This window comes from Lutra lutra, chromosome 8 (assembly GCF_902655055.1).
Source record: "Lutra lutra chromosome 8, mLutLut1.2, whole genome shotgun sequence".
NCBI classification, from domain to species: Eukaryota; Metazoa; Chordata; class Mammalia; order Carnivora; family Mustelidae; genus Lutra; species Lutra lutra.
The window spans coordinates 130,298,831-130,310,939 of record NC_062285.1 but is presented as its reverse complement, the minus strand read 5'-3'; the positions used below and the strand labels follow the sequence as shown (position 1 = coordinate 130,310,939).

Here is a 12,109-nt window from a genome sequence, read left to right as displayed (position 1 = left end):
AAAACTACCATTGTATTAAGCCGAGTTAATAGGAGCAAGTAATGAATAGGCCCAAAGCTCCATTTGGATTAAAATCATAAATCTCTTTTTCCCTATTGCATCCCCAGGCTCCAGCATAGTATCTGGAAAAACTGTCAGTAATTACCTGAATATAATGGGCACTCAGTACATACCTGGCAACACTTAGCTATATTTATTCAATCATTAACCAAATCTGTCGGTTGCTCGTTGCTCCTTGAATGCTGTTTTCAGTGCTTGAAATCCCACAGCGGTCTTGCAGAGCCTCCATTCTAATAGAAATGGTAAGGAAGAGAGATGACAAACAAATAAATAGATAATGGTGTGAAGTGGGATGGGGGGAGTGCCATGGAGAAAAAATTAAGCGGGGTACAGTGGATAAGGAGTGCTGGGTGGGAGGAGTTGTGGCACAGCTACGGGTCAGGGAAGACTGCTCTGAGCAGAGACCTGAATGAAGTGAGGGAGCAGGCCATGCAGGCAACGAATGGCAAGTGCAAAGGCTCTGGGGCAGGAGTCTGACTGATGTACATCTGCCAGATGTATTACATGTAGAGGGAGGTGACAGTTTTCTCCAGTCTCAGCTGGTGAAACCACATCTGGAGTTGGGTATGATTCCGGACACCACATAGTTTAGGAGATTGTCAAATGAGAGCATTTCAAGGTAGTAGAGGGTCTGGAACCTGCTCGTGTTAGAGTGGGTTAAAGAAGAGAATGACTTAGGCATACCTGGCTGACTCTCCTCAAGGATGTGAAGAGTAGACACAAGGCTGAGGGCTGAGAATTCCCTTTCGTGATCAATAACTGGGACCATTCATTCATTCTGGGCATAATGTACGACAGAAGCTCCCCAAGGGGAAATTAACTTCCTTGCCCAGTAGTGAGCCCCCTGTTCTCAGAGGTGTTTAAGCAAATGCAGACAATCTACCGAAGAAGAAGAGGACTCCCCCATCTCAGGCTGGAATAGGAGACCTCTGAGGTGACTCCCATTAAGGAGATTCAGAACTGTACCCTGACCCCTCTCTCCTGCTTCTCTCCCTTTCTGCCCTCTCCGTCTCCATGTCCCCCACCAGGCTCCCCCTCAGGACGAACCATACCCATGCACGCAAACACACAAGAGCAGGTAGAACAGTGTAGGGTACAGGGAGAGAAGACAAGCATGGCAGAGAAAGAGGGAAAGAAGAGACAGGTAAGGGAGAGGAGGGGAGAGGGAGGCAGAGACACGGGAGGGAGAATTCAGAGTCAGGGAGTCTGTGGTGACCCCACTGCAGGCTGCAGGTCCCCAGAGCAGCAAATGGGTAATCTTAAATCACAGTTCATTTAGGGCTTCCTGTTTTTAGCTTGTCTCTGTGAACATTTGGAGGGTTTTCCAGCTAGTAAATAAAGCAGAGTGCCAAGACTCCCTCTCCAGGCCAGCAGCCACTTCATCCCTGCGGCTGCCCGGCCTCAGTGCCCCCTGACCCCGGCCTATCCTTTTGCCTGAGGACCATGCCAGAGTCCCCTCCAGGACCCACCACACCTGGCCCCAGGCCCCCTGCCCACTTCCCCACAGTTTCTTATTTGATCGTGTTCTCACAATGGAAAGAAACCTCCAAGAAGGTAGAATCCAGTCCAAGCAGTTACAGAAAAATTCACCTTGTGAAAAGACCAGTTTTGGGGACACGTATTTTCTTTGCCTTTTCCCAAACTCCCATATTCTTCCTCCCATTTCCCTGCCCCTTCCCATGTTATGAGTGGATCTTTATCCAGTCTTCTTAAATTCAATCCAGCAAACACATTGGATGCATCTGTGCCAGACACCTGTGTTATGACTTGTGGGGGAGACTCATTGTCTATCCTTGAGAAGCTGACCATCTAATGGGAGGAAGACATCAGTGGAGCTACGCTTTACGGGGCCCAGAGATGCACAGTTTGAAAGCCCTCTGTAAGGAAAAGAACTTAAAATTGCCAGGGACGTAAGCCAGGGCTTGTCCTGGGGTTTCAGAAGAGTCTGTATACAAGAAACCAGGATTATATCCTCACTCGAGGAGAGGGTAGGGTGAGCACCGCAACCCCAAACCACCCAGAAAAGGTGTACAAGGAGATGTTGGGCTGACCACTAATTAGTTAACTAATTAATTCATTAAACCCCTATGTTTACACTGTCTCTCTTTGCTCTCTTTTGTCTTTCCTGTGAAGAGACGAATGCATGTGTGATGCATTCAACAAATATTTACTTAGGGCTCCTGTAATAACTGGGACAAAGTTCAGCTGTGTAACAAAAGACCTAAGATGGCTTAAATAAGCCAGAACTTTCTCTCACACACAATGGTCTGGGTGAAAGCAGCCCAGGGCTCGCATGGAACTTCCTTGGTTTTAAGGGCCCAGGCTCCTTCCATCTTGTTGATCATGCATACCTGGGGTGTTGCTCCTCAGCCACAATGTCAAAGATGGTCCACACTCCAACTAGCAGGAAGAGCAAACCTCCCCCCCCTTCCCTTTAATAGTAAGCCTGGAAATTAGGACTCCGTTTCTGCTTGCAGAAGACGAAAACATGGTCACATGGTCACACACAAGGGCCCGGGAGATAGGGAAGTGTGATATTTACTCTGTGGGAGGTCGTGTGCCCCCAGATCAGGGTGCTTCATGACCATAGAAGAGAATGGACATTGTGGGCAGCTCAAAGTGTCCAAGACATCTGGCTATGTATGCCATGCTGTCTAGGAAGAAGTTCTGAGCCACCCAGGAACAAAACTGAATTAGACAAGCTGTCCTTGCAAGCTTCCCCCACACCACCACCCATTCTTTCATTGTGGTGACTCTCTCCACAAGACCCTAAATGTTGGCTGAAGATGAAACGCTCTGATCATTAGAGGGGAAGTTGGAGGAAGGGGAGGCGATAAAGTGAAGAAGTTGGCAGGAAAAAAGAGAACCAGAAGAAAGCGGTGGTGTAGAAACCGAGTTTCAAAAAAGCTCAGCAATTTCAGATGTCACGGAATGCCAAACAGGATGCCGAGCAAAAGAACACTATCAGATTTGCCAGTGAGGAGGTGACAGATGACCTTTGCCAAATCAGTTTCAGTGGAGTAGTGGGGAGCGACATCCAAAGATGGTGGGTTTGGGGATGAGTGGAAAGTGAGGAGATAGAGAGAGAGCAGGGAATACCTGGGGTACTGAAAAGCAGGAACAATTTGAGGAGAATGGAGGACCCATGATCATGTTGACCCAAAAGATAAAGAATCAACAGAGAGCAAAAGACAAAAAATACAAGGCTGAAATATAGTTTGAATGGTTTAATGAGAACCAAATAACAGTGACTTAAGATTAAAGTCCATTTCTTTCTCATGTAAGGGTCTGGACATGCACAGTCAAGGGTAGATTTGGGACTCCATGGTGTTAGGAATCCAGGTTCCATTGACCTTATTACTCAGCTGTCCTCAGCATGTGGCTTCCATCCTGTGGTCTGAGATCCCAGCCAAGGAAGAGGGAAAAGAGACTGACTGGGAAGATTCCCTTTGCGGTAAAGGCACCACCCTGAGGTTGCTCATAGCGCATCCACTCCTGTGTTCACTGACCAGATTCCGAGACTTGGCTGCATCTATCTAGGAGGGAGACTGGAAAAAGCCATCTTTAGCTGAGAGACTAGATGCCCAGATAAAACTTAAGGGTCCTATTCCTGAAGGAGGAGGGGGCAGTGAGCAGTCAGTTTTAGAAGACCTAGAACAAAGGGCAGTTCAGCCATGAGTGGGAGGAGGCACACCGCCATCTAGAAGAAGGAGCGGGAAAGCTGGTGAGCTTGGAAAGGGATGGCAAATAGGGAACTCTTGCTTGGTCGCTTTTATTTGCTCCACAAAGTAGGACTCAGCATCATCGCTGAGAGGCTGGAACTCTGAGAGAGCCAAGAAGAGATAAGGTGTGCTAAGCCTCACTCCCCATCATTGTTTCCCATGTGTTAGGGTGGAACAGCAGGTGTGCACTTGTAAGATACCCTGAAGATGGTTTGGAGAACAGCTGTGCTCTTGGAGTCCTGAGCTTCCTTCCCAGCTCTGTGCTTAGCTGCCCTATGGCCTTGGACAAGGCAAGAAATATGTTTCTGCATCAGTTAAATGACCATAATAATGCCCACACTGCCCACCTCACAATCCTGTTTTGTGTCCCATGAGAGAAATGTGAAGCTTCTTTGGAAGTTGTGAGGTTGGGCGTACACAACTTGCTGCAGGAATGGAGTGGTCAGGGCACTGGTGAGGCTCCGAGAGAGACAGGAGAGGGCGAGGAGGGACTGTAAGGACCATACAGCCTCCCAAACAAGCTCCTCGGCACTGGACAACCCCCCCCCCCCCCCCCCCCGCTCCAGGGGATCTGGGCTCTGCCCACCTCTGGTCCAGCATCAGACTCCTCTGCTATCCAGGTGAGGGTAAAGGGGAGGGGGCAGCACTCCCAGTGGGCCACAGCAGCTGGCAGTCAACTTTTCTATCTTGAGGTCACGGTCACAGAACTTTGGCCTCATCCCCTGCATTTGGCCTTGGAACTTCTCCTGGGACCTCTCCTTGACCCCAAAGCACCACTTCATGTTCTTGGCCTCAGCCTGGTAAACAGTGTGTTTCTCTCCCAGGCCTTGGGTTGAACACAACCAGGCTTGCCCATTGCATATGCATAGGTGCACATGCACACACGCACTGCTTGTACACACAAGCACCACATACAACACACCACATATATAACATATAACACACCTATGCCACACACATGGACTCCCCATCACACACATGTCCCCCCACAAACTGCACATACATATAACCTACATCCACATACCCAACACGTACACACCACACACACATTTATATATACTCCTTTTTTTCCAACTGTCCCCAGCCCCGTGTCACATCAACCTACCTTACAACCCACCATGCAAATATTTGTAGGATTTTTTTTTAATTCAGCTAGCCAACATATAGTACATCATTAGTTTTTGATGTAGTGTTCAATGATTCATTAGTTGCGTATAATCCCCAGTGCACGAGGGATTTTTCTAAAACACAAATTAGGCTACTTTCTTGTTTAAACTCCTCCACTTCCTCCAGTGGTTTTCCAGAGCCCGCAGGCTAAAATTCTAGTCCCTTACTAAAGCAATTGAAGTCCCCCAAGGTCTGTTCCCTGACAACCCACCTCAGCCATCCATCATCCTCCAGCCCCATCAGCCAGTCTGAACCACTTGTATATTCCCCATCCCTGTGTGGTTCCTCTGCCCTCTGCTTTGCCGGTCCCCTCTACCTTCCATAGAAACGCCCTGGCTGAAAATTATACTTATTCTTCCAACCCCAGTTCAGAGCTCACCTGTTCTGTAAAGATTCTCTTGACAACTCCAATGGAATGTTCCCTTCCTCATCTACTGGTATGTAGTGGAATAACTTGTTTCTTATGTCTGTCTCTCCTGCTAGGCAGGTGACTTTCTCAAAGTCACTAAATACACAAAACACTGGGTCCTGGCATTGGGTAGGTGCTCCATGAATGCTGGCAGGCTGGCACTCACCCCCTGATCTTTCCAAACAGATCAAAGTAGAAAACCAGCATGACTACCAGGACATCACCAGCATGGTGGCTATGGCCAAAACCTATGCCACCACTGAGGCCTTCATTGACTCCAAGTATGACATCCGCATCCAGAAAATCGGATCCAACTACAAAGCTTACATGTGAGTCTTTGGGCAGGGGCTGGGTTGCTGGGAGGGAGGGAGGAGGACATAGGAGGAACAGAGATTACAGATGCTGGTCCAGCCCTGTCTCCTCCACCGCAGGATAGAGACTCTTCAGCACCTCATTATTCTCCCTTTATGTCCACTCACTGCCCTTTTCTGGTCAGTATGGCTAAGTCCTGACGCTTTCTCAACCTTATCATGGGGTAGAAATCTGTCTACACAAAGAGATCTGCTTCTCCCAGAAGAAGAAAGCTACTTGGCATGTTTGAGGGGGACTTCAAGTATCTATGAGATGTATATCATAAGAGACCAGACTGAAAGAGAAACTTGGGGACAAGTCAAGGAGGGCCTTGAATGCCTTGCTGAGGGCTTTGGGTTCTATTCCATTTTTTTCTGAGCAGAGAAGTGGTATCATCTGACCTGCATTTATAAAAAGCTGGCTCTGAGACCATGGGCTGCAGAGGGGTTTCCCTGGAACTAGTAAGACCAATCAGGAGATGACATCAGATTTCTCCAGCTGCAAGCAACAGAAACCACACCTGACTACTTTGATGGAGTTTGGAAAGGGAATTTATTAGAAAGCCATGAATGATCAGAAACCCTAAAAACAAAACAAACCACTCAACTGTCAATTTCAGAAGTATTACGATCCAAGGCAGCTGCAGGAATCTGCGTGGCCTGAGCAACAGACAATTTTCATGGCACCCCCATTGGAAAGTGAATCTGCCTGAGTCATTTTCAGTGCTTCACTCAAGGTTGTGATTCCGTGGAAACAGTGCTGATTAATCCAACTTGGATCACAGGCTTACCGGTTAGAGAGGGGCAGAAGACCAGTATGGAGAGTCCCACCAAGATGATACACAATCTGGGCGGGGTCAGTCCCCAGTGGGAGTAGAGGTGCTGTGACAAAGGGAAGGGGAATGAATGCCAGAAAAGCCAACACACATTCAGCCCAGAGGTGGTTCTGGCAGAGGATGACTCATGCTCAAGCTGCTGCGGTCATGAGAATGAGACTTCTTGAAAAGGTGGGAGGTCTTATCTGCTCCAAGGCCTCTCTGTGTCTCATTTTGGAATGTTATTGTTGGTTCTCCTTGAAATGACAAGACCTCAGAGAGCTAATCAGAGCCCAGTTGCCAAGTGTTCCTGGAGCCCTGGCCGTGTGCACAGCTCCCCATCCGAGGTCTGCCAGGGCAGGCTGGGGACCTTTGGAAATCTCTCTGCAGGCTTTTGCACTCTGGAGCTTTCGCTCTCGGTCAGGGTCAGCAAACCACTACCCACCAGCTAAAATCCAGCTCCCACCTGTTTCTGTAAATAAAGTTGTATTGACCACAGCCAGACACATCTATTCGCGCATTATCTCAGGTTGCTTCTGCACTACCTGGATTGCCTAGACTGGGCCTCAGCAGAGTTTTTCCATAAAGGGCCAGATGGCCCTTTTAGGCTTAGTGGGTCCCACAGTCTTCACTGCAGCTACTCCACTCTGCCATTGCCTGGGGAGCCAGAGAAGAAGCAGACCCTTTCCTTGAAGCTGAAAGGCAGACTTTCTTTAGCCTTACTCTAAGGAAAGATTCCCAGGAAAGGGACAGAGCCAGTTCTCAAGGAAGACTTCTGCCCTAAATTGCCAATTACTCACTGGCACCCATGAACCAGGCCAGACCTGTCACTGCTCTCAGATGCCCTCGGGGTGATAAGGTCGGCTCTTCCCTGCCCCCTCTGGGTTGGGGAACATTCCCGTGCAGCATCCAGTGCATTCCTGAGATCTCCACCATCCGTCATGATATCATTTCCCTCCTCTCCTCATTGTTCACGTTTCCACTTGACATTGACGACACCTTGTCCCAGTTTCTCTTCTTGAAGATTAGCTCATTGTTGCATTCTTTATACTGAGCCTTTGTGCCCTGGCAGCTCCAGCTTGTCATTAGTTATGGCTTTTCCTGGACCCTGGGTTGGCCCCTGTCCGAGGGAGGGGGGTTCATGTCAGACCTCAGTGTAGAGCATCCTCTCTGCCCATTCAAATTCCTTTCTGGCCCACTTCCTGCCCTGCACTCAGGCCTCTGTGCTGTTGCTACTGGGAGGTCATTGTGACTCGGGCCTCAGCAGATGGAGCTCAGAAATTCATGGATGTACCTTAACCCATGCGTGCACACATATCTGTAATTATTTCTATATATTTCCAGCTCTATCTAGAACTAAAGAGGGTTCATATTGTTGTCTCTGACTTTCCTCTAGTACCACATGATTCATTTCGGCCTTCCCAGATTGCTTATCTATAACTTCCCACTCTAACAGGGAAAATCCTGGTTCCCACCAGCCGCCATCCATTTACTTCAGTTCAGTCCCAGTCCAAGTGCAGAACCATGAATGTGGAGCCCCATGGGAAAGAGCTTTACCCACTTCAGGGTGGTGCTCAGGTACAGCTCCCCTCCACTCTCATCCAAGATTATTTGGGTCCACACCTTACCACCCACCCCCACCCTCTTCAGCAAGGAGGTCGACATCATGCATTTGCAATATAGGTCAACTCTTCTGGCACAGTCTACATACTGTCCTACATTCTAGCAGCTACATCACATTTCAGCCAAGTGAGTCTTTTCCCCCAGCTGTGATGGGCTCTGCCGTAAAGTGTCATGGTTAAGAGCATGGAGTTTCTCAGATACAGATTGGTGGTTTCTGCCACTCAGTAGAAATGGTAATAATGGTAATATCTGTCTCATTAGGTTCTATGAGCCTGAACGTGCCAGTGTTCATGGAGCCCTTAGACCCATGTCTCAGAGAGAGAACGTGCCCATCGAATAGCAACTCTCGCTATTACTGTTTTCTTGGCAGGAGAGCAATCTGGCTTGTGTTTCTGCTGCTTCTGGCATTGCGATGCCTTCTTTTCTTGTCTCCACTGACTGATAAATAATTGGACTAAGACTTTTGTAGGACTATTTCTTTTAGTCCACGTAATATATAAGGATGGAGATCATTCCCATTTTACCAATGGAAAAAATAAGGACTCAGAGATGGTGTCCATAGTTATACAGCCAGAAAATGCTGGAACCAAGATTCAACCTTGCATCTGTCTGACTCAAGTCAGTTCTTCCCTTCTCTTGCCGACATGCAGATCCCACTATATCAACATTACCACCCTTCCAGACACATTCAGTGGTTACTTTCTGCGGGTCATGTTGATTGACTCTGGTTTCTCCTTTGCTTTCCCCCAGCTCTTCACTACTCGGGTATGCTGCTAACCTTACTGTGCCTCTACTCCAGTCCACAATTCCAGGTAGTGAGCAGCCTTAGGATGGGTTACCAAGACAAACCTAGGGCGCCTGGGTGGCTCAGTGGGTTAAGCCGCTGCCTTCGGCTCAGGTCATGATCTCAGGGTCCTGGGATCGAGGCCCACATCGGGCTCTCTGCTCAGCAGGGAGCCTGCTTCTCTCTCTCTCTCTCTCTCTCTCTGCCTGCCTCTCCATCTGCTTGTGATCTCTCTCTGTCGAATAAATAAATAAAATCTTTAAAAAAAAAGAAAAAAAGACAAACCTAGTACCCAGGACACAGAGTGGCCCAGTGAGTGTTTGCTGAATTGAATTGAGTTGAGTTGGGCTGAACTGAAAGGACATAGCGCTTATCATTATCACTGCACCCCTTGACAATTCTAGCCCCTGTTCGCCATCAGCAATTCTCAGCACCTTTTGTCTTCAGATATACCTTCTTTTCTGTTTTACAAGGATATATTTGTGTGAAAATTCCTCCTCCCACTTTACCCTTTAATCTCAAGCACATGCCTTCCCTTGGCCATGAAACAAAAAGCTTTACCTGCTCCACTCTGCTTACACTCATTCAGTCTTTGCTGAGTCCAAATATACCACTGGAGATCATTTGTCTTGATTTTCCCCAGTATACACAGTCCCTTACCCAGGAGTTATTTACTGGGTACCTTCTACATACCAGGTCCCTCTGGACACTGCAGGGACAAGGAATGAGTCAGACATGTTGCCTGCCCTTGGAGAAGACTGGACACTAAAGCAGTCATTCCAAGTGAGATTAGCAAGACTAAACATTGGTTTAGGGGCATCTACTCTTGTTGGGGGAATGGGCTGTTGAGAAGTCACATCTCATATGAAATGCGAAGGGTGGGTAGGCAAAGATGGAGACAAAGACTCGATGGGGCAAAGGGAAGTCTTGACCTAGGAAAAAGCCCTGGCATTGGAGCACCACAAAGGAGGTTGGTGTTGCTGGAGCAGAAAAGACATAGGAACAGAGGGGGTGTTGAAGCCAGAAGGCCTTCCTGCCTTTCACCATGAAAAAGTGATCTCTTCTCTCCATGGATCATTTTTCCTACATTTTGGAGTCCTCAAGAAATTCCAGAATCACTAATGGCTCTACTACCCTAGGTCTCCTTTTCAAAAACAAGAGGCCAAGGTTTGGAGGATTTCATCTGATGGCATAGACATTTTTAAAATTTAATCTTTAGAAGCACCTGCACCTGAATGTTTATAGCAGCGATGTCCACAATAGCCAAATTGTGGAAGGAGCTGAGATGTCCATTAACAGATGAATGCATAAGGAAGATGTGGTATATGTACACAATGGAATACTACTCAGCCATCAGAAAGGATGAATACCTACCATTTACATCGACATGGATGGGACTGGAGGGTATTATGCTGAGCAAAATAAGTCAATCAGAGAAAGACAATTATCATATGGTTTCACTCATATGTGGAATGTAAGAAACAGCACAGAGGACCACAGGGAAAGAGAGGGAAAACAGAATGGAAAGAAATCAGAGAGGGGAAACAAACTATGAGAGACTCCTAACTCTAGGAAACAAACTGAGGGCTGCTGGAAGGGAGGTGGGTGGGGGGATGGGTAACTTCTTGACAAGCATTAAGGAGGGCACATGATGTGATGAGAACTGGGTATTATATGCAACTGATGAATCATTGAATTCTACATCTGAAACTAATGAGGTACTATATGTTGGCTAATTGAATTTAAATGAAAAAATAATCATCTTTGGACTTCAAAGGTGGCCTAGAAAAAGATACACAAGATCCAACAAGTCAATACGACAATCAGCCTAAAGGAAAATAAAAACAGGCAAATAAAGCTGGGGGCAAGATGTGTTTCTACCAATACATGCCAGAATGTGAGCCAGATATTTGAATTGGAGCCTCCTAACAGCCAAAGCAAAGAAGAAAAGCAGAGCAGTGACAGAGGTCCTAATGCCCTTGGTGTTAATTTTTCTGATACAGGAGAACCTCCATCTCTGGAAACTGGAAGGCCAACACAGGCTCTGCCATGCTGGAGCAGGTGGCCATGACAGAGAGGTAAGAGACAGAGGAGGTGTAATAGCAGCCCCAGCAGGAGGTGGGGGAGGGATACAAGAGACCCATAAGGAATGCCACCTCACTCTTTGGCCAGGGCCTCACTACCCACTGAGCACTTTCCTAGACACAGCAACCATTTATTGCATTACCCCCTACAGTGTAGATGGTATTATAATCCCACCTTACAGGTGGCAGAGGCAAGTTCAGAGAGGGAAAGTGACTTGTCCAGGGTCACAGAGCTGAACAATGACAGAGCTGAGAGTAGATCCCTGATGTCTTAACTCCAGGTCCAGGGATCTTTCCACCCCTGCACAGCTACTGCAGAGAGAGCAGGAAGTTCACCCCAGTCCCCTTTGTGCTCTGATAGGTACACGAAAACCATCCTTATTAGGGCACCAGGGCCCTGGAATGTTCATTCCTCTCTCAGATTTCTTTTTTCAGCTCAGTGTCAGGAGGAAGAGGTTATTTCCACTGAATCATGAATGTAGTATGTGCACTTTGTCTGAAGGTTCCTTAGGTCTTTCTGTCTTTAAGCGCTGCTGGGAACTCTCTTCACTTGAAGGAGGGCCAGTCACCTGCTTCCGGGGCCAGCAGCTCACACACGTTCTTTCCTGCAGGCCCCATGACCTCTGCGTGCAGGCATGCAATGAGAATGGATAGAGTGGGGGCTTTGGGGTCAGAAAGATCTGTTGAGTGAACATTCGTTGAGTGCCTACTGCATGCTGTGTTGTGCCATGTACCAAAGGGGTCAAGATGAAAAGATCCAGCCCTTCCCTTCAGAGATTCTATGTCCACTGCAGGGGTCAGAACACAAATCTCATTGGTCAGAGACAAGAGGGGGGGGTGGTTGGCTTGTAGCAATGAAAATGCCAGAGGTACAGCTCTAGGTAAGAGCTTAGGGCTCATCCACACACTCCTGAGTTCAGCTTTCTTCTGCGTCTGCGTCATTCCCGCCACTGTGTTCATCTGGTAGCTCACAGTGGCTCAGGTTTCCATCCTGACACTGTCAAGCCCGGCAGGACAAAACTCTTTCCCAGCCATCTCAACCAAAGCCTGGAAGTGAGCCTTCTTTATGGATTGGCCTGCCCTGGGTCGCATGAC

The 12,109-nt window shown here is 47.9% G+C and overlaps 1 protein-coding gene across 1 annotated transcript in view; it reads left to right on the top strand.

Moving 5' to 3' along the window:
• The window catches only part of SYN3 (synapsin III), a 459,720-nt gene that overhangs the window by 425,509 nt on the left and 22,102 nt on the right, over positions 1–12,109 (top strand). The window contains 2 exon segments of the mRNA XM_047742754.1: positions 5,545–5,687; positions 10,934–11,008. Of these exon segments, the coding sequence (XP_047598710.1) occupies positions 5,545–5,687; positions 10,934–11,008 (218 nt within the window).